The 22,372-nt window shown below is 55.2% G+C and overlaps 1 protein-coding gene across 8 annotated transcripts; it reads right to left on the reverse strand.

The window, feature by feature from the left end:
• Positions 1-201: 201 nt before the first annotated feature.
• Positions 202-22,322, reverse strand: Scrib (scribble planar cell polarity protein). Of its 8 annotated transcripts, none has more exons than XM_075959588.1 (38): positions 21,884-22,322; positions 20,548-20,665; positions 20,366-20,444; positions 20,182-20,271; positions 20,036-20,092; positions 19,898-19,961; positions 19,724-19,798; positions 19,510-19,654; positions 19,028-19,146; positions 18,030-18,229; positions 17,789-17,955; positions 17,576-17,706; positions 17,355-17,480; positions 16,478-16,642; positions 15,568-15,939; positions 14,568-14,630; positions 13,982-14,071; positions 13,406-13,483; positions 12,047-12,370; positions 11,855-11,935; positions 11,518-11,775; positions 11,009-11,119; positions 10,637-10,930; positions 10,379-10,567; positions 4,646-4,756; positions 4,513-4,569; positions 4,316-4,390; positions 3,060-3,122; positions 2,502-2,585; positions 2,269-2,367; positions 1,994-2,153; positions 1,769-1,916; positions 1,504-1,689; positions 1,281-1,423; positions 1,165-1,202; positions 958-1,032; positions 654-705; positions 202-564 (listed from the first exon to the last, which is right to left on the reverse strand). In XM_075959588.1, exons 1-38 carry the CDS (start codon positions 22,040-22,042, stop codon positions 434-436), a joined length of 4,977 nt encoding a protein of 1,658 aa, XP_075815703.1. In that variant the 5' UTR covers positions 22,043-22,322; the 3' UTR covers positions 202-433. The 8 variants fall into 8 exon arrangements, with proteins under 8 accessions (XP_075815703.1, XP_075815696.1, XP_075815697.1 ...); XM_075959581.1 differs by having other exon boundaries at positions 17,576-17,703; positions 21,884-22,192; XM_075959582.1 differs by lacking the exon at positions 14,568-14,630 and having other exon boundaries at positions 21,884-22,192.
• Positions 22,323-22,372: the final 50 nt, after the last annotated feature.

A 22,372-nucleotide genomic window follows, 5' to 3' on the forward strand; every position in this document is an offset into this window, starting at 1 on the left:
GCATGTCCCCCAGGCATTTCTGTGAGCAAGTCCACATCCCCAGGCAGTCTGGACCCAAGCGGGACAGTGGCTTTGGAATTCCACAGGAGAACAGGTGCCGGGGTAAGGGAGAGGGGCGTGGGAAGGCAGACTTGCATGTTGGCACTTAACAGGGCAGGAGGAGTCAGTACAAGTAGGTGGAAGTATAAAAGGACAAGAGGGTAAAATGTAGTTAGCTTTATTCTCCTTAAACCACAAAATAGAGTCTTTGGTTGTACAAACATCACTAGTTACAGTCTCGCCACGAGATCCCGGCTACAGGGGCAGTTAGTCAGAAGCCGTAACTCCTGAGGGGGTCTCTTTAAAATGCTAACACCAAGGCTAAAAGACTTGGGGTAAGGGAGGTGATGAAGCTGGCAGGCTCCCCACCCTAAGTCTGGGGAGGAACCTGGCCCTAGGAGGGCACAGGGCCCAGGCCCCGGCGTCCTGGCCGCATGGCCCGACGGCTACTGCACAGCGTCATGTCTTCAGGTGAGGGCCTGCCAAGGAGCACCAGAGCCACTTCTCCGTCTTCTTCCTGTGGGCCTGGGATAGAGAGGGGTAGAAAAGCCATGAGCCAAGGGTAGCCAGATCTCTGGCTGCCTGGGCACTCTCCCAGACAGGTGTCAACTCACCAGGACTGGAAGACGGTTCCAAAGTCCTAAGCTCTTCCATGAAATCTGGTGACTGGTAAGGAAACAGGCTGGTCAGGGCAGGCCCTGGGCCTGCCTGCATTTACATACAGAGGCTTGGCTGTCTGGGGGTAGGCCCACAGAGCCTGGGACAGGGTCAGAGCAGACTGGACCGAGACCAAGCTGGGTGGGGAGGCCACACAGGCAGGAAGCAGAGCAAGAAACACACAGAAAGGGATAGAGGAGGGCACGTGACAGGCAGAGAGGCGGTAGGAACATGCTGAAAGGGCCAAGTAGCCTCCAGTACCTGGATGTCATAGACAGGTCTGGAAGAAGGCAGGGCTGCAAAGGCCCTGTAGTCAAACTTCTTTCCAGATAGAGGCTTGAAAGGACAGCATGAAGGGAAAGGCAAGAGAGTGCAAGGGAGGTGAGGCTGGTGGGGAGTCTAGAACCCTGCAGCGTCAGGCCACTGCGTCCGGGGTGTGTGGAAGGGCCCGAGACATAGGATCCTTACCAAGCGTCCAGGGGAGGTACTGGTCTGGAGGCTAAAGTCTGGGGGAACAAGAAGAGAGTGTTGGGAGAAGTGCTCACTGCAGGAGGAGCCTTTTGCTGGCCCATGGAAACACATACCCTCTAATGGTGTGGGTGACGGCGTGGGTGCAGGTGAAGGGGCCTCAGCCAGCCGCTCCAGGGGTCCTCGCTTGCCACGGCCTTCCTGGGACTTGCTGAGGACCATCTGTGCACGGAGAGCATCCTGCTCCAGAGACTTCATTCTGTGGAAGGAGAAGAGAATGCTGCTGCGTGGACCTGATGTGCAGTGGGCAGGGTCTGGTGGGGGTGGGGAGATGCTCACCTGGCTGCCCTCCATAGTGCCCGCTTCTCGGCCTCTAGAGCCCGACGTTCTGCAGGAGACAGGGCTCGCTCGGGGGCAGGAAGCTCAGGGCTCTGCATGCGTAACCGCTCCTGATGGCGTCGCTCAGCTTTGGCTGTCCTCACAGGGGCACTGCCTCCCAGGGGTGGGGGTGAAGATGAGCTTGGGCTGGAGAAACGGACAGATATGTTGTGGGAGGGCATGCAGCAGACAAGCCAGGGAGTGGGGCTCAGCCTCTCGCACTCACCCTCCTGCATGGCCTGGCACAGCCCAGGGCTGCTCAGCTTCCTGCTGATCATCTGGGGACTCCCTGTCCGAGGTGAGCCCCATGTCAGGCCCTGAGGTCACTGCCTCTTCCCGAAGCATCTGGGCTCTCTTCTGCTGCAGCTTGCGGGCTGTGGGCAGGCAGACATTTCAGACAAGGCCAGGTCATCATCCCACCCAGGCCTCTCCTCAAGTCTAGGCTCCTCACCTTCTTCCTCCTGCATCTTCCGCAAGTCATCAGCACCCACCAGGGACACACGCTTGGGGGGACCCTCTGCCTGAGGTACCCGTACCTCCAGCTCGAAGTACTTTTGCCGTTCGCGGAAGGACAGCTGTTCTGGGGAGGCTGCGGGACCAGGTGTTGGAGGCTAGAGGGGGAGCAGGCCCTCAGACTTGGCTGGTGTTTCTCTTGGGGGCACTCACCCTGGGTACCCAGCCTAGAGAGAGCATGCATGAGCAGCAGCAGGGCACCACTGCACATACCTGGGTACCATTGTCCTCAGGAGGGTGCACGGTGGGCACAGCTGCAAAGGCCCTATAGGCCTGCTTCACATTGGCTGGCAGTTCATCAGGGGAGGGCAGCTGGAGAAATAGACGTAAGTGAGGCTGGGGCTGCTGTCCAGTGCAGCCACTTCCCAAAGAGCCACCAGCTGGAATCCTCCAGCTGCTCCAACCCACATCCACCATCCTCACCCACTGTGGAACAGGACACTCACAGAACAGGGACCACCTCTGCCCCTGGGGGCCGGGGAGCCCCTTGGCCAGGCCTGAGCCATTGGCTGGATCATCCCCGGTTTTGTCTGCAAAGGGGAAGGGGATGGTGGCGGAGGAGAGCAGGATCAGAGGTGCCGGAGTGGGAGTAGGGAGGGATAGGAAGAGAGAGAGACAAATGGAGACGGAGTAGGCTACAAGGGGACACTCATCCAAATCCCTGTCTTGGAAGGGTTGAGGTTTGGAGCTAGTCTGTGCCCACCCCCACCCTGCAATACATTGTCAGGAATGCTGGAAACATGCCCTTGCCATGCAGTGGGAAAGGTGGGACTAGGAGGGACCCACAGACAAGAAGAACAACTGTACAGAAAAGATCGTATGCTCAGTTTGTGAAAGGCTTGAACTCCTCCAGCAAGGTCCCTGCCTTCACCAAGGCCAGCTTTAATCAGGAAGCTATCCCTGGACAAAAACACATCTGACAACAACACCCCAAGGGGACCCTGCATACCAGAACCCATCTGCACAGGTGCCCACAATGGGACACCTGTTACTGGGATGCTCACTTGCTGGCTGCCAGGGGAACAGGGGGTCTCAGTCATCTTCCCTCCAGTGGTCACAGATGGTCCCTTGAGAGAGGGTAGCAGGTGGGAAAGAGTCAGCTGGCTGAGTGGTATCTTGGCAGCACAGGGATAGCCCTGTTCCCTAACCTGACCACAGCCCAGTAATGCCATCAGACAGGCTTGGATGACCACTAGCCCTCCATAAAGGACAGAGGTGACCCTGGCCTTAGCCTTATGGTCACATCAGTAGCTTACTGCCAAAGGTGCAGCCCTAAGATTTATAAGGAAAGCTGGGAAAAGATGAACAGACTGAAAGCAGACAGCTGGGACCCAAAAAGCCTACCCACCTCCAGTCCCCAAGCCAGGCTTCTTTCCCAACCATGCATGAGTCAGAGAAGCACCCCAACCTATAGCTTTCTCAAATTATGCTGGCTTCTGTTAGAACTGTTTGGAGCAGGGAGAAATGGTACCCCAAGATCCAAATGCCCTTCCTGACCCCTCCCTGTCTCAGCAATGTCCCAGCCAAGCCGACCCCTTAAGCACTCACACTCTGGCAATGGTCTCCTGTCATCCTCTGGGAGTGATAGTTAAATACCTCTTGGAGAACAATGAGGACTGAATGTCCTTTCTGCCCGCCCCCAGGCCCACAACTGTCTCAAAGGCCACACCCCTACTTAGGTCCCTGAGTGGCCACTCCCAGACCAGCTGTTAGTGCTGCACCTTCCACACCCACTAGGCTTCCTTCCACAGGCGGCAGCTGCTTCAGCCCACCCCCTCCATGTTAACCATGTCCATGAAACCCCAAGACACTGGAGAGGAATGACAGCTGCCCCTCCCAGCAGACTGCCTGCAGCAGCAGGGTTCTGCCCGACCCAGTTATCTGAGGGTGGACACTGGGGAAGAGGTGAGGGACTTCAAGGCACCCTTGGAACCTATGACAGCGGATCATAGCAACAGCCACAAAGTAAGGTCAAAAGCTTTGCAGACAAGGGCTGGGCATGTAGGTCAGTGGTGGGGTGTTGGTTATAGCATTCACGAAGCTCCATCCTGTATCCCCAGCACTGCCAAACAAGCACAATAAAAAATCTCAAATGCTGCCTAGCTAGGAGGCAGAGCTCCAGCTCAGACTTCTGTAAGCCTCCTGATCCAAGACAGAGTGCTCTGCATGGTGACCGTGGCATTCAAGCTGGCAGCCGTGCCTCCCACGGGGAAAGAGGAAGTTAAGACAAGGGAGACTGGCAGGCAGACGGACTACTCACTCTGTGCAAACTGCCAGCACTGGGCACAGCAGCCAGGACACGGTAGTCCAGCTTCAGGGGCTCCAGCTTCCGACCCTGGAGAGTGGAGTGCACCACAGTGCTAAGAGGACTATGTCCCAGGAGTGTGACTGCCCACCCAGCACTCCTGGGCTGTGTCCACCACTGCAGGCTCTAAGCTGCGCCTGTGTGGGACTCACCAGAGTCTCTGGTGACTCAGGCTCCCAGGGTAGGGTTTGACTGCTCAACTCTTTCTCCTGTAAGAGGAACGGATATGATCAAGAAATAGTAGCTCAAAGTCAGTCTCAGGCTGACAGCCACTTTGATCCTGACCTTGCCTGGGCCTTCAGGACTCAGTTCCCGGTCAATGGATGAAATGCTTTCCAAGCTGTTCCGGTGGCCAAGGCCTGCTGCAAATGGGTTGGCTATGACACCTGGAGACACCTGCAAGGAGAAGAGTGGGCTGAGAGAAGGAACTTGCTGGCAAGATCCCACTTCTGGAGCAAGCTGGTCTGGACCCAGGACCCCTTATCCTGACAAGCTGGACACTTGAGGCTCTGTGGACAACCTGCTCGTCCATCCATGCCTCTTGTGTACCTGTCCCCAACCCTCCTGGGACAAAGAGTAGTTATGGCCCTAGGTTCATGCGGCTACTGTGGGTGTAGGTCATTCATGTCTGCACACGACAGGAATGTGAAACAGCCATGCTCAGCCACAATGCTTGGCATGGGGATAAAACAAGCTGACTGTGGCCAGTCTAGGAATAAAGGAGGAATAGCTAATAAGATGGGACTGGGAAGGGAGCAGCCAAAGGCAATGAGCTTGGTAGCAAAGTAGTACTCCCAGATGGATAGATAGGCTACATTTAAAATGTGTAGTCTGGGTGCTGAGTAAGGATTCAGAAACACTGTAAGGGGAAATTAAACTAGCTCTGGAACTGGAAGTCTGGGATGGAATATGTGCGTGTGTGTGTGTGTGTGTGTGTGTGTGCGCGCGCGCGCGTGTGTGTGTGCATGTGTGTGCATGTGTGTGCGTACACGTGCCCGTGCACGCATGTGTGTTGTGCTGGGCAGGGAGCAGGGAGCTGAGAGCCATGGCCTGGGCTAAAATGTACTTAGATGAAGGGTAAATATAGATGATGGAAAAGTGGCCTCAGCTGCCTTCCATCCACAAAGCACAAAGGACCAGGTGAGGCCTCTACCACCAGAGGAATACAGGAGGGGGGGTGAGAGCAGAATGGAAGGCAAGATAACAGCCACATGATTGCCATCAGAGTTCCCTCTACATGCAGTGTGGCCTCAGACAAACCCAGCTATGGACTGCTGATCCAGAGACCACTGAAAGGATGAGAGACCAAGAAAACAAACAGGCAGTAGCTGCTCACAACTGGCAAGATGGAACTTGAGGTCAAGAGTGTCAAGCAGGAGCAGGGGACACAGTGATCACTAACTGTAACACTAAACAAATGAGCAAAGGTCACTAGAAATAAGAAAGCTGGATAAAGATAATCACAGTGGCAGGCAAACTTGTCTTTTTCAGACTCTGACAACAGTACTAGGTCAAACAACAAACAAGATGCCTACCTTCTTCACTTCTGGTAATTCAGTCAAAAAGGCACTAGGGAGGACTGAGAGGCAGGCTCAGCGGGGTGGGAAGGACTGCCATACAGAGGGGCTGAGCAGACAGTAAAAACAGCAAGAATAAGGAAGCCTGGTTTCCCATGTCAGAAAAGCCCACTCGAGTAAGAAGGGCTGACCTGTGGTGTTGACTGGAAAGATGGACAAGGCCAGCAAGTGACCCAAGGCTTCCCATGGCTCCAGGAATAACCAGATAGGAACTATTCACATACCACCCTTATCTCTGGCCATGATACCCCGACTAGTACACTAGACCTTGGCTTCTAACATCACCGTCACCAAAGACAATCAGTACTCCAGGGGAAAATGGCCGGCCCCACAGCTTGGCAGGAAAGTGTGGGACGAGTCCAGAAGACAGTGGACGGGTGGTGTCAACATGACTCAGGCCCAGCCTCAAGCCCCTTCCACGAGACCATACTGGAACAATCTGATATTAACATAACGGTGACGGGATAAAGAGACAGCTCAGCAGTAAAAGCAATTGCTGATGACATGGGTTCAGTTCCCACCATCTCCATGGCAGCTCACACCTGTCCAAAACGCCAGTTCTAAGGGAATCTCTCTTCTGATTTTCATGGGCTCCTGCATGCACTCAGTACATATATTCATACAAGCAAAACATTCATACACAGAAAATAATAAATCTTCACCAAAGCAAAGCTGTGACTAATATGTGGAAGGGTCTGTGTTGATGACAGGGAAGGAGATGGGATAAGACGCTAGCACAAGACCCAGTCCTTACAGCAAATGCTCGGGAGCCAGTGCAAGAGCAAGGTGTGAGAACTCACTCAGGTACCAACACAGGCATTCAGGTGACTGGAGGGAAGAGGACTGGAGAGTAAGGTCGTTCTAGCTGGGGTGTGTGTGTGTGTGCGCACACGTGCATGCTGAATCTGGATTGGAAGATGGATCGCTGTGATAAAGATGAACACGTGCTGCTGTAGGACAAGCCTGAGAAGTCCAGCAGCTGCAGGTCTGGTAACAAGAGCCTAGATGCATGGAAACCCTGCAGGAACCCCGAGAACACCAGTCCTTAGCACAGGGCAGGCAAGATATAGCCAGGACACCCTCCCCCGCACTACAACCACAAGCCTGAGGGAGGTAGAAAGATGCAGGTCAAAGTCACTAATAGCTGGCAAACTGATCCCACAGGTCAAACAAGCTCAGATGACTCAAGTGGGCAGTCTGAGAAAAGTGAGGTGCTGAGTCAGCAAGATGGCTTGTGGGGAGAAAGGCAACTGCTGTTAAGACTGATGTGAGTCCAGTCCCCAGGACTGACATGGTAGAGAGAACCAACTCCCACAAGCTCTCCTCTGACCTCCATGTATGTACCATGGAACATACACCGGTTCCTCACAAAAATAAGCACAATAATTTTTTCTCTTTGAAGCAGAGTGTGAGTAAGGATATCTGTATGTTGTTCCACACCCAGAGGGTTCAGAATGGGCAATCTTGTGGGGACAAAAGCTACCAGTGCCAGGTCCTCAGCTCTTCTATGAGAAGCCAAGAGTCACCCTGCAGTAAAGAGTACTGATGTGTGAAGAATGTTCTTTTTTCCCAAGCATGGAGCCTCTGGGACCAGGCCAGTCCCACTGGGCATATATGGAAGGCCCCTTCAGGACAAACAGTGCCCACTAGAGATGACTGCTTTTACAATTACAAGCAGAGAAAACACCCTCAGTCTGGAAACATTCCTACAGAAACTACAACAAACAGTTGCTTAAGTCTGGCACAAAGCAAAGCCACTGGCCAGCACATTAGTGGCCCAAAGCTCCAGGCTGAAAACAGACAATGAGGGAAGCCCTAGGGAAGAGGCCCCCCCCCCCCCCCCATCACTGTGTGATGGCTGTGAGCCATAGCGCTTCTGCCAGGAGATAAAGCAAAGCCAGCCAACAAGGAGCCACTGGCACTCACAGAAAAGGAGAGCAGCCTGGAAGAGGCTCAAGAAAAACTCACAAAATGATCCCAGAGTCCCAACCAGTTGTGTGATGGAACCTGGCATATCTGTTCAGAAGAGAACACACAGCAGACAAAACTTCCAGAATGGGTGATGTAAGAGCTCAGCAGTAGAGCACACTATAAAGTGACTGCCCCTGCACACTGTCCTGGCAGGCTTCACAGCTCACTGTGACCAAGTCAAGAAATAAGTCCTAGAGTTCATGGGACCTACCACACAGCCAAATCATGCTCCCTCAGCAGTGAGACTTTCATTAATCACTTGGGGACAACTGATGAGCATTGGTGGCACATGTCTTTAATCCCAGCACTTTCGAGAAGGCAGAGGCAGTCGATCTCTGTGAGTTTGAGGCCAGCCTGGTCTACAAAGCAAGTTCCAGGACAGCTTTGTACAGAGAAACCCTGTCTTGAAACAAAACACCATATTCCACACACAGCCCTACAGAAGAAGCCTTAACTCATAAAATTTGTAAATTTTTGCAATCAAAGGATCCTGTCCCAAGAGGGAAACAAACACAAGACAGGTGTAAGGCACACAGATGTAACTCTAGCTTCGGAGGGCAGGGAGATCGCCAACCTCGGCTACACAGTGAGACAGAAACATCAAGAAAGAAAAAACTCAGTGGAAGAAGGAGAACAGCTTCATTCTGGGAAGCACAAAAGGGGGCTTCAGGGGGAGGGGCAGAGTTCAGGGCAGCCTTCCCTAGTATGTGCAAGGCCCAGGATGAGACCCCATCCCGAGAGTGGGGAGCAGACAGTAAACTCTGTGTGAAGATAGTGTCTACCTGCAGCGTAGGAGCAGCCAAGGCATCCTGAGAATAGACAAGGACTGAGGAGGCAGAGGTGAAAGCAGACAGCTGCTGTGGGCGGGAAGGCTCCTGGTCAGCTGCCCACTGCCCAGAGTGTCTCACTAGGTAGGCTAGAAACCTGCCTTGCTCCCCAGACAGAGTACAGATGAAGACCCAGCCAAGACAGGCTTTGGCAGGACCAAGCAAGTGTAGATACACAGTGGCTTCCCTACGCTCATGAGCCACCCAGGTATTGCAAGAACAGCCTGGGTCACAACAGCAGGGAGCAGATGCACGGCCATGGGGACCCAGAACCACGTCAGCCTGCAACACTAAAGCTGATGATCTTTCCAGAGGGCTTTGTTCTGAACGCAAAGATTAAAGTGTGCATGAAGCGACACACTTTTAAACACATGTGCGAATGTGAGTAAACAAAATGCAGGTCTTCTCTAGGGACTAGACCACCCAGGGAGAAGTCACACAAAAAACTCCTCCAGGATACAGGACTCTCTTGGGGGAGGAGTGGGACAAGAGTCAACCTTACACTAGGGAGTAGCACCTCACTCAGACTGCAGTACAATACTCAGAGATGCTAACACCAAGGCTAACTTGTTTCCCACCCAGTGACCCTCACCAGCTAGTTTGGGACAAAGTACAGGTCTGTGGCCAGAGGGTATCTTTCTACCAGCATCTAACAGGAAGTCACTAATCCAAAGATCCACTGCCAGAGGAGGCCAACCTAGCATGGCTGCCTGTCCCTAGGTTAAAGGAATAAAAGCTACAGGGAGTGGGAGTACAGTCACCAGCACCCTGGAGACCAGCACAACTGGCAAGGATGTCCAGACACAGCAGACAGCCAGTGCACATAAAGGGCCCTTGAAGGCTCACTTGGACTACAGGCGAAGCTGTTGAGGGTTCTAGGGACAGCAAGAAGGCAGGACAATGAGGAAGAATGAGCCCAGAGAGGAACAGTGAGACTAGAGGGAGACTTGTCCATGGTGCCTGCCTCTTGGGTCTAGGCCCACTTCTGATGGCTGGACATTCTTGTACTACTCCAGGGAGCCAGAGAGCAGAAGCAGCTCTCCCCTGTGTCCATGTCCTGGCTCTGACCTGTGACAATACCGAAAGACGCCAGGAACCAGAAGGTGGGAGGAAGTTCCACCAAGGGACTATAAGAGGGACATCCTAATGGCTAGTAGGACCAGGAAGCTGCCTTCCTGCGTTGGGGGGTAGGGTACAGGGGACTCTGAACAGTGCTTTCTCTCTTCCCTGTCCTGCTGCTGTGTGCCCTCAAGTACTGCCTTCCCAGAGCCCTGTAAGAGCTGTTTTCTCAGGTCCTGATCACACAACCACCTCTACACTGCCGGCCCACCCAGACTAGCCTCTAGACAGTACAGTGATGAGGGCTCAGAAAAGGGCCTGCAAGGTGGATCTCTGTGAGCTTGAGGCCAGCCTGCCCTACAAAGCGAGTTCCAGGACAGCTAGAGTTAAACAGTGAAACCGTCTTGAAAAACAAACAAAAAAAAAGGGAGGGGGGAGCTACAGAACACAGGACCATCACTCCACTCCCACACAGCTGGTTCCTAACTGCCAAGTACTTTCCAGACCCAAGCAGAGACTGGACTCTGCCTGACTGTAAAGGTCACTGCTAGGAGAGCACCCAATTCCCAGGGTAGGCCACTAACCTCCATGGCCGTGGTGGTGCTGGTGTCAAAGCCATCACAGACAAGCACGGTTAGGGTGTCACCCACACTGCGCAGGAGCTGCACTGCCTCAGCGTGTGTGAGGCCCAGCAGGCTCTGCTGGTTCACTTCCAGCAGCCGGAGCCCCACACGCAGCCGTCCATCACGCCCGGCAGCCCCTGTAGGGCTCACCTGTAGCGAGAACAGTGTGAGAGAGCCACCAGGCACCTATCCATGGCCCCAGGAAGGGAGAGCCCTCACCTTGGAGATGAAGATGCCCTCATCGGTGGGGTCACAGGGGTTCCCTGCATGGCCCTTGGCGCCTCCTCGGATGCTGATGCCCAGCTTCTCCCCAGGGGCCTTCTGAATGCAGAGTTCCCGCATGCCTGGAGGTGGTGGATCCCTCCGCACAAGCAGACACAGCTCCAGGCAGGGCCTGAGAAGGGCACTGACTGCCTCTTGATGTGTGGCCTCCCGAACATCCTGCCCATTCACTGCGAGGATGCGGTCCCCAACCCGAAGGCCACAGCGAGCAGCCAGGCCCCGAGGAAGCACCTGCAGGAGAGGACCACATGCAGTAGTCTGGCTGGGGCGGGTGCTTCTTTGCACGAGTTGCCTGCCAGGCCTACTTACCTTGGAGATGAATACACCAGGATCCTGGACACCAAATGGGTGGCTGGAGTGATCAGAGCCTCCTACGATGCTAAGCCCCAGTGGCCCACCAGCCCTGGGTAGGCAGATTTCCTGAGGACAGGGTGGGCCTCAGTCAGAGCAGGGCAAGGGGGAAAGAAGCTAACACTCTGGCAATGGGATCGGCAAGGAGCGTTGGTAGGATGGAGAGGCCCATGCAGACCCATCTGCCTCTGGGGTAGTCTGCTACCCCACCACGCAGTCTGACATCCACACATCTTCACTGACTACAGGCATGGAGCAGAGCAAGCTACTGACAGACTATGCTAGGGCAGATGGGAAACACCATGGCAGCTGACTGGAGAACCTTGGCTTCTCGGGCACACGTACAAAGGTCGTGAACTACTTCTGCCTTGTGTGGCTCCATGCCATGAACAGCAGATCCTGGGTGGGCTTTTATTCTACACTTGGAGCTGAGGGGATGCCAAGCAGGATATGAGCAGGTGTCTCACCTCCACAGGGTATGGTCCTTCCAAGGCAGTAGCCAACAGGCTAGGGGACAGCCTAGGTAGCATAGGTTCCCCGGAGATGGCAGTGGTCATGGTAGCAGCAACAGTAGCAGTAGGGGTTGGGGAGGAATGTGGTGGGGGGCTAGGTGGGTAAGTCCCTCCAGTCTCCCTCTCCAGGAGCAGGGAGATGGCAGGGGAAGCAGCAGTCAGCAGGGAGACAGCATGGTCGTGCCTTGCCTCAGTCATGTCCACTCCATTGATCTACAGGGACACACTTAGGTTAGAGATGGTAAGCAGGACAAACAAAAGACACTATCAGGACATAATTAGCCCCACTCACCGAGAGGACTCGGTCACCAACTTGTAGAGTGCCTGCCCGATGGGCAGCTCCTCCCTCCGCAATGCGGGATATGAAGATACCCTGTTGGGAAAGAGAAGCCACATTGAAGCCATTATATTGGAGACCTAACATGTCTCTGCTCATCAGGGACAGTCCCCTCCTCCACCCTAGGCCACCCCATCAATGACTCACCCCATCGCCAGCCCGGTAAGGTGTGGAGCCTTTTCCACCAGCAATGCTGAAGCCCAGTCCCTTTTCACTGCGCACAAGACAGGCAGCATGGCGCTGGCGGAGGGGTACAGGAGTCTCAGGCTGAAGCAGGGGCAGGCGCAGGCCACCTCCCCGCCGCTCCCGGGGACTATAGTCATCCTCAGGGCGCAGGGGGGTGATGGTGACTGCGTTTTCAGGCTCCACCATTCTTTCCCTCCACACTCGCATCTGCACAGCAGTGCCTGCGCCCCGGAGGGCTTCCACAGCCTCATGGTGCTCTGCATCCTGTAAGGCCACACCATTCACCTGTAGGCAAGAGAAGACAAAAGCTATAGCACAAATCAGCATCCAGGCATAGCCACCCTGACACTCTAACTACGGTATACTGGTGCCTTTTTCTTTTCTTTCTTTTTCTTTGGGTGGTGGTGGGGGGGAGCGGTTTGAGACAGGGTCTCTCTGTGTACCCCTGGCTGTCCTGGAACTCACTCTGTAGACCAGGCTGTCCTTGAACTCAGAGATCTGCCTGCCTCTGCCTTTCAAGTGCTGGGATTAGAGATGTGCACTACCACCACCCAGTGCTTATGATCTTTCTGTTTGTCTTCATGCCAGGATCCAGGCTAGCCATGAGACACAGGCAGATGTCTGAGGCCATTCTATACTGGTGTCCCCACTCAGAAACTGTCATTTGCTTAGCAGAGAGCATGCAAAGCAAGGCTATTAGGCTGCCAACTCCACGTGCTTCTAGGCAGCACTGGGACTGGAGCTGAACAGGAAGCACGAGGGCAGCAGCATCCCCTCTCCCCAAGCCCTCTAGGTCTGGAATCCCAGAGCCTTTTACCTCACTTGGCCTTGTCCCCACAGGAAGGTCAATGCTTTCCTGTGAGTTCTCCAATGGCCAAGTGCCCAGGCAGAAACCTCTAGGGCTTCCAGAGAGACCAACTTCCCATCAGGACTGCTGTGGTCTGACCCTACCAGGCTACTTCTGAACTACCTGGTACCTCTTGTTTAGGCCGGGGGCTGCTTCTTTGTTTTCACATCCCATCCCCTAGTAGTATGGGGATTAAACCCAAATTGTCACACATTGTAGGCTAGTGATCTACCATCAGACTATATCCCAGATCCAGATGGAGAGGGAATTTGGCATGGAGGGCTTCTAAGCCTACTGTTTAAGGTCTCAACAGCTTTACCCAGTAAGTAATCTTTGGGCCCTGGACTTCTGGATGGGGAAGACAGAGTCCCCACTTCCTGACAGGAGCAGCTAAGTAGCCCAATAATCAGAACTATGCGGACTTTGAAGGGATCAGCTGTCCCTTGCTGCAAGGCAAGGGGGTCAGTACTTACCTCAAGGAGTTTGTCACCCACTCGGACTCCAGCACGGGCTGCAGGGCCCTCCTCAGACACTCGAGAGATAAAGATGCCCTAGAGGACAAGTGGGGACTGGTCCACAAGAGCACAAGCACCTTCTTATGGCTGTGAAAGGTACATAGGTCAGACACAGCTTGGCCTGCCTCTGGAGAGGATGTGAGGACCCCAAATGCATGAAGGGAGGACAGCGGTCCCCGAGGTCAAAGGGGCTGTACTCAGCTACTGGGAGGGCTCTAGCACAAGAAGTTAGAACATACAAGTCAGAGCCAGCATGGGAAAATGGGGACAGAAAGCCTGTCTGTAGAGGGAACAACTCAGCTGCCATGTAAGCTGTTCTCAGACTCCTGACATCCTGCAGGACCACCCGCCTGGGTCTGTTCGGTGCCCTGGGGTGCCCCATGCAGCACACCTTAAGGATGGTGAGCAGGACATCTGGAGTGACCACTGACACCCCAGAAAGAAGAGGAAGTCTCTTGAGACAAGAATGGCAGGTGTGGGCAAGAGAGAGCTCATGGAGACTAGGCCCTGGTTACTAACAAGGCAGCTGCTCACCTCATCATCTCCTTTGTAGGGGGTGGAGCCTTTGCCCCCTGCGATACTGATGCCCAGGCCCCCTGTCTGTCGCACGATGGTGAGTGTCAACTGGAAACAGAGTGGACATGGATATCTGAAAAGACCTGGGATACCCAGGTGCTTGCAGCAGCAGAAAGGGCTTGCTGGCTGCTGACGACCCCATACAGCTCATCCTCGTGTATCTGTGCCCACTTGGGTAGTAAAGAGAAGCAGGGAGGCTCCTGCGATTGCAGCAGGCACAGCTTCTGTGAGCTAGCCCATGCAGTACAGAGCTAGCTGTCCTTGCTTCTGTACATAAGGATACCTTAAGGCTCACAGTAGGATATAAGAAATGGCCCAGTGTTTCCACTCATCCCCTACAAGGCAGGCTGCCCCAGTGTGTAGACATGCTTGCCCAGCCAGGAGACCAGAACCCCAGCCCTGTGGCAACTGTCAGGAAGTCTTCTGGGAGAGGGTCTGAGTTTGAGCTATGGAGGTGGGGAGAAGTGAGAGCCCGCAGCCCAGGAAGCAAAGGTCAGCAGGAGCCCCGGGCCCAGAGCAAAGAGCAGCAGCGAGCAGTACAGACCTCTTCCTCCTCAATGCGAGCAGGCTCTATCAGCAGGTTATTGGCCTGGTCAAACGACACCCCCTGTTAGGACAGGAGCAGCGAGGCATGCAAGTTAGCCACCGCTGGGAACTGCCACCACCTTACCCAGCCCTCACCACAGGTAGGCAGGACAGAAGGAAGATCCCGTAAAGCTCTTGTGATCTGAGTCAGCCCCTTCCCCCCGGATCCTCCCGACTGTAAAATCATGAGCAACTCTGCAGACCACTTATATGGCATGCCTTGGCTGGCTAGGATGAAGGCTCCAGAGGGGCAAGTCTATTCCTGGCTGTCCCTGACTGACCCCCAAAATGCCCCGGGTATCATGTATCATCAGCTCATACTCTCAGGACAGGAGCACTGTAGGGACAAAAAGGACTGGACTTTTGGTAGCTAGGGCTTCCTCTGGCCTCAAGGAGTCTGCAGTAGATGGACAGGTCCTTTTTGAGCTATCAAAAATCAAACATGAGGATAAAGAAGAGATGCCACTGTTCTCTAGTCCTGCCTGGATCCCAGAAGGACCTGACAAGGCATAAGAGCTTCCACCAGATCCACAGGACTGGCCACAGGCCAGCAGTAAGGCCTCAAGGCTGGTCACTTCCTGAGGCAGGAAGGATCCTGGGAGAGCCAGCAGCTCCTGAGGAGGACCTTGTCCAAGATTCTTGAATACACAGGACACAGAGAGGCCCTTAGCTTCCAAGCGCCCCTGGCCTCCCACCTCACCAGGCAGGCCCAGGTAGGGAGCTACCAAGAACTTTGAGTAAGATCAAAGGCAGGGACTCCTGGGAATAGGTGACAACAACACCAATTTTATAATACTCATTATTCTGCTCCTGAGAGCCAAGGTGTCAGTAAACCAGGGACAAACCTCTGTGCCTGTCAGATTAGGGCTGGATGGACTTCATGCTGTTACCTGCCAGAGTCCAAAGCAGCCTACTAAGCCAGTGGAGCCTGGGTCAGGAGGGGTATGAGTGAGACATACCTTGACAGAGGGAGCAGAAGCCACAGCCTCTTCTTTGTCGTCTTCTTCTGTAGTGGCTTCACCTTCTTCTTCGACCCTGTTCTCCTCCTCCTCTTCCTCCTCCTGGGCTCGGGGAGCCCAAGGTGTATGGGGGCCATTGTGCCAACCTCCGGTGGGGCCCTCCCTGTCCGTCTGCACCCCCTGCAGCAGGGCTACAACAGCTTCGGGTTGCGGGAGCTTGGAGATCTTGAAGTGCTTTTTGTAGTGGGGGGTGTCTTTGCGGATGAGCCTCTGCCGGCCACTGGGCAGTGTCCAGGGGGGCTCAGGCTGCCCCTCTTCACTTTCACCATCTTCCTTGGGCATCAGTGTGTCCTCTGCGAAGTGCACTGTGGGCTAAGTGGTAGAAGGATGAGGGTGGCATCCTGGCCCCAGCTCACTCCTCTCAGGGCCCAGCTATGGCTGACTGGTCGAGCCTTGCAGCTAACAGCCTGAAGCTGAACAGTTCCCTACTGTGCATGTAGAAGTACACAGAAAACGCAGCTCTTAAGACCAGAGGACACTGCTCTTTCCAGATGCACATGGCAATGCAAGTGGAAACCTAAGAACATGTAAAGACAAAGCATGTGGACGCACAGCCTGGGGCCAAGAAGGTAGGGACACCATCTAGGGAATGCATATAGGTGCTAAATCTGACAGTACTGAGCTTGGCTGAAAAGTGAACTTTACCCTACCCTGGAACCCTCAGGACCATCATCCTGTACCACGTTTTGCAAACTCTGCCAGAGGAAGCCCTGCGAGATCCCACTGTGGCTAAGCAACATATGACATGGTCCCAATCACACATCTGGCTCAGGAAGACATAGTGGATGAGAAGCATAGCCACTAGAAAGCCTTTCTTCTGGCCTCAGGCTCCCTTCCTGTCTGCCCTTACCTCGTCATAGTCCTCCTCTATCTCTTCCTCCTGGCCAAGCATAGTGTCTTGCTGGCCTAGGCCTTGTTCCTCCGTCAGCAGGATCTCGGGCTCGCCTTCGGAGACTGTGCTTGCTGACGGGGCAGAAGCTCCGCTCAAGCCAGACTCTCCACTCAGCCTCTTCTCCTGCAGAGAACGGGGTCAGGCTGCATCAACGTTTGTCACCCTGGGGGTACACTGTGTGGCAGGCCTCTGCTAGGCTTCCTGCTGCCCTGGTCACATATCCCCAGCAGGCTCACTTCTTGCAATCACACCCTGACTGCTTTATTCAAAGTCACGGTCTATGGTCCAGACCTTAGCAAAGCCTTTTCCCAGATTCAAAAGAACAAATACAAAAGATCCCAAGAGGACATCAGCCTATGGTGAGCCCTACTGCTACCCAAGTCAGGAAGTAGCCATGCATGGCCAGTATATAACCTGTCTGCCTAGCCACTGTACCCAGGTACTGAGAATCGTCCCACAGCCCTAACAACAGAAGCTTCTTAATAAGCAAGGGCCCTGCCCTGCTCCAGCACCAAACTCCTTCCCAGGAACAGATGGGAGAATGAAGACAGCAGAGCTCTCCTTCAGCCTGACCCCTGCCAACCTCATCCTGTGCCACCACGCATGCCCAGCCTTGGTCCTGGAAACCACAGCTCTGGCTATGCCTTATTCTGACTCCACAGGTAGGCACACCTGTACCCTTTGCCCAGCCCGACCCCTAGCTGCTGCCTGATTATGCGGCCCCAGTCCTATTCGCCAGCTTATCTCCAGGGCCCTCCTCCATGGAGCCTCTGTCCTCACAGCTCCATTGCCAGGATGGTCGGACATCCAAGGGTCCCAACCCCTTCGTGCCTACCTCCTCTGAAGGGGAAGGTGGGCCGGGGTCAGGCTTGCAGACGAAGGCCTCGTTCCGGCGTTCCTCAATGCCTCTCTTCATCACCTTGAGTTCACTGGGGTGGGGCGTGGCCCTACGTTGTAGGCCCTGCCATGGGGACAGGGATGAGGAGCAGAGGCCGGGAAGGGGTCAGGCAGGGGTGGGATAGAAGTGTACCGCCCAGAGTCCCCACCCCTCCATACCCGCTTCTCGGCCGCTGCTTCCTCGGCGTCCTCATCACCTTCAAGCGTCTCCACGAACTGGATGACACTGACCCGGCTGAGGGGGGCCTCACTACAGCTCTCGGATGGACTGCTCTGCTGGCCGGGGTCTTCTGTGGAAGGCCAGAGTCAGGGAGCCACGCTAGGCTCTCTGTCTCATCGCCCACCATCAGGACCCAGCCATCAGCAACCTACCGAGGCTTGGCAAGGGCTGCTGGGGCAGCAAGTAGCAGGTAAGCACCTTTTCACCAGTCTGGGCATCATCCTCAGTCTGGAAGCGGAGCATGGGCTGTGCCTGGTTCTCAGCCAGCCACAGGGCCTTGAGGTTGAGGTGAGTGAGTGCAAACGGCAGACTCCGCAGCCTGGAGGCCAGGCAGGCATGGTCAGCATACATAGGGGATGCAGCCTGGTCCCCAGGGGCCACGCAGACACTCACCGGTTCCCAGCTACATCAAGCACATGCAGCTCAGCCGTGTGCGCAAGCTCAGGGGGGAGGACAGCCAGGCGGTTGTCTCTCAAAGAGAGCACACTGAGGGCCACACAGCCTCCGATCTCAGGTGGCAGCACCTCAAGATGATTCCGGTCCACATTAAGGTTAGTCAGTTTGGTCAGCTTGCCCAGAGAGCGGGGTAAGGCCTGGCCGGGAAAAGGAAGGATCTGAGGCTGACGGAAACCCCCTGGGGTAGGAGGAAAGAGAGAGGCCTCGGAAAGTAAAGGCTCCCCTTAAGGTAAACTGCCTAGTTCACCAAGGTTCTTCATAGCCCTCGGGAATTATGGCTGGACATAGCATCAGTTTGTACACCATGGACACCTAACACCCTGCCAGACCATTTAGGACCCCAAACTGTCTTCTCTAGCCCTGTCCTATAGCCACCTGGCTCAACCTACCAAGGCCACGTATCTCTGGCCCCTCCAGTATCCAAGGTGCCTGCTACTCAGAACTGCGCTTTCATTTCCAGGGCCCTGCCTCCTCTCACTACTGTGACTCTGGTGGATCCTCCACATACAGGAACATTCCACACTCCCACACGCCAGGCTGTCGCTGCGCTCATCACTGTACACACCTCTGGTTTGGGCACTACAGCTCTCGTTCTCCCTGGTTACAATGGGGCACACATACTCAACAGTAGTCTTCTTCCTGTCCAATTTACCCTTGCCTTCTTTCCAGTCCTCCCTGGCACGATACCACACATCTGGAAAAGCACAGCCCGAGCGCTAACTGGCAGAGTCCTGTAGGGTCCCATTGGTCCTAGGCCATCTCATATGCCAGTGAGCTCTTTCTCCTGACCCCAAGGGTGCCCTAGCAAGCACGTCCCTTGGGATCAGCCACTACCAGCACATGCCACTGCCATGAGATGCTTGTGTTCCTGCTACACATTAGCACTGACTGCACTTAGCACAGCCTAAAGGGCTTGGTACATAAGGTTGCCCTACCGTCAACAGGTTCTCTGTGAGGATCAGCTCAGAGAGGTTCTCACAGTCCCCAATGGCCTCGGTCACCTCGCACAGCCGGTTCTGGTCCACCTTCAGGATGGACAGCTGCTTCAGCTGACCTAGCATCAAGGAGACATAGTAACTAGTTGGGCCAGGTCAAGGGCTCTTGAGAATGTGTGGGTCTTCAAAATGGCCACAGTCTAGTCCCATGTTCTAGTGACAACTCATTTCTCTGAGAACGCCAAGATTCCCTATGCTTACTTACCCCCAAGGCTCGTCCCCACCCATGACCCTCGTAAAGCCACATGCTCAACTCTTAGGTACTAGCTGTATAATGGGGTATCTAATCCCAGCCTTATCTGAACCTTCCCTCTCCAAACACTTCTAGGGTAAAGTCAGATCCTAACCCAAGATTCTGTTTGGCACCTCATAAGGTCATGGATGAGAGCGAACAATTCCCAGGGCCCTCTGTGCACACTGACCGATGCCCTCCGGCAGCCGCTGAAGTAAGTTCTGGGAAAGCAGCAGATCCGTGAGCAGCGCCAGCCCACCTAACTCCACAGGGAGCTCCTCTAGACGGTTCTCTGACACATCCAGGCATACCAGCCGCCGCAGATTCCCTAGCTCCTGAGGACAGGCAAGAGGTCAAAGGGCAGCCAAAGCTAGGAGGATAAAGCCAGTCCCACCCTCACTTACCGGGGGCAATGCTGACAATTGGTTTCGGTCTAGCCACAACTCCCGCAGGTTAGGCAGAGCCCCCAGAGTGTCAGGCTGCAAGAAGGGACAAAGATAGGAGAAACCACGGTGACATCCTCCAGCAGCCGTTGTCCCATACCCCCACCTGGCTGTCCCCAGGCACCCTCACTGTACCAGCACTTCCAGGTCATTGCCTCCCAGATCCAGCTGCTCTAGCTTGACCAGGAAGGACAGGGACCTGCAGAAAAAGAAGTCTTGACATCCAAGCTCCAACACAGCCCTACCACAGCCTCAGCGGAGGCCCGAACTTACGCAGGGAGAGATTTAAGCAGGTTCTCCCGGAGCTCCAAGGTCACCAAGTTGGCCAAGCTGAAAGAGACCAAGGGCCAAAGCTGAGGAAGGCAGGGCCAAGACAAGTACTCCCAACTCTCAGACCCACTCTCTGAGGGGATACTCACTTGCCCACATCTCCAGGCAGTGCCTGCAGGGATACATCGTTCAGGGCCAGGTGAGCCAGGCTGCGTAGCTGTGTGAAGCCATCTGGTAGCCTAGGAGAGGAAACAGCAGACCTTAGATGCCCGCAGGAGGGTTATAGAACCTCCCACAGCCCAAAGCCAAGCCCCACTATGTGGTGACGCTTACCTGGACAGGGGGTTCCCACTGAAGTCTGCAATCTCCAGAGCCTTACAGAACTTTATGCTCTCGGGTATCTCAGGAATATCTGTGTGTGGAGAGGTGTTTACCATGAGGATGTTACAGCCTCAGGAGACCCCAGGAATGTCCCCCCCATTTCACCCTACATCCACCCCCTCCTGCCTGCCCACCGTTTCGGGACACATCCAGCTCCACTAGTTGCATGAAATTAGCCACTTCAGGAGGCAGGCGCTGGATCTCGTTGTCACTGAGGCCCAGTTTTCGCAGGTTCAGTAGCCGGAAGAAGGGCTGTTGGTAGCAGAAGACGTGATAAGGTGAACAAGCTCCAAAGCAACAGCTCTAAGGGTGGAGAGGAGTCTCTAGACCAGGAAGATCACGCCCCCAGGTCCCTGGACTTCTGCATGTCCCAGGTCACACAAGGTTCTGGAGGTCTAGGCATGACACCTAGTGTACTGGAAAACCAGGCAGAGAAACATGCAGAAAACACCCCTGCCCACTAGACGCCTGGGCTCCCTGGGCGCATCTGTCATATGCGCCACCACTGTTCTGCTGCCCAGACACCATGCCCCAGCGGAAGCATCACCAGCTCCTGACTGGATAGCTCCTGCCCTCTGCCCTATGGGGGGGTGGTGTCAGTCAGAGGATTCTACCCACTACCTAAACTGCTTCTTCCACCACAGATAAACTCTTCAGGGACCCCAGCAATGAGCAGCAAGAGCTCGACAAAGACCACCAAGAGAACTGTAGTAAAAATACCTGGGAGAGACACACGCACAAAAACTTCAGGATTCACACATAGATACCATAAAGATCTGTGAATAACAGAGCTATCACAAATAGACCTACGCTGGGGCCACACCCCATGCCACCCAGCCCTCAACAATATCAGACCACTCGGTCCCCCATCTCAGAAAAGTAAACCTTTCATAACCTGCTTCCTCTGGTCTTCTTTCTGGAGTGGCCTAAGAACAACAAAACCAACAACAAACCGACAGGAAGGAACACAGGCAGTGAGAAGTGGGCCCACCGCTGAGAGATGACAGAACAGATCCGACACTGCACGTATCTTAAGAGAATTCCACTCAGCTTTGAACCCAAAGGGGGAAAAGGGGTGGGGGAGCAGAACACGGTGCAAGGAAATCAAGCCCCTACCTCTAAAGCAGGCCAGCAATCTGTTGCTAGCCCAGGTAGACCTCACACCCTGGTCCCATCCACCTCCTGTGCTCTCACGGGTTTCTCTGCTGGCTCCCCTTTTAGGCTCAGTATCCACCCAGACAGGCTGCCACCAGGTGCCAACACAGACGACTGGGGGAGGGTGGGGCTGGCTGGGGCGGGGCTCTGGCCAGTAGGAACCAGCAGGGCCGGCTGGAGGTTGCGGTACCGACCAAGCCCGGGCAGCGCCTGCTGAGGTCTTGCTCCAGCCGGCCGCCCTAGAAGTCACACACTGCCCATAAAACTGAGCGCGGGACGGCGGACGGGGCAGCAGGTGCTGCGGCGGCCGCTCACCTTAGGTAGCTCGCGCAGCTGGTTGGCGTCGAGCAACAGCTCCTCGAGGCTGCGGCTGTAGCGGTAGATCTCCTCCGGCACAGACTGCAGCGAGCAGTGCCTCTTATCCACCGACTCCACGTGCCGGTTGCAACGCCAGAGCGGGATGCACTTGAGCATGATGCGGGCGGGCAGTGAGCGCGGGCTCGGGAGACGCTCGGCGGGCTCGGGCCGGGGGGCGGGGCTCGGCCCGCATGAGCGCCGAGCGCAGGCGGAGCGGCACGGCCCGCGCGGGGGTGGGGCGGGCCGCCCGGACCCGGACTGCAGCCGGGGTCGGCACCAAGCTCGGCCCGCGTTCAGTACAAGCTGTAGTCTCGGGCGGCGGCGCCCAGCTGGCAGCGCAGCCTGAGCAGTCAGCGCTTTCTCAGGTGCTGGGGGCGCGGCGGCGGCTCCGCATCCCGCCCGGCCCGCTCACCTAGCAGCTCGTCCGCCCGCAACACCGCAGCCGGA

Source organism: Microtus pennsylvanicus, chromosome 2, assembly GCF_037038515.1.
Source record: "Microtus pennsylvanicus isolate mMicPen1 chromosome 2, mMicPen1.hap1, whole genome shotgun sequence".
Taxonomy (NCBI): domain Eukaryota; kingdom Metazoa; phylum Chordata; class Mammalia; order Rodentia; family Cricetidae; genus Microtus; species Microtus pennsylvanicus.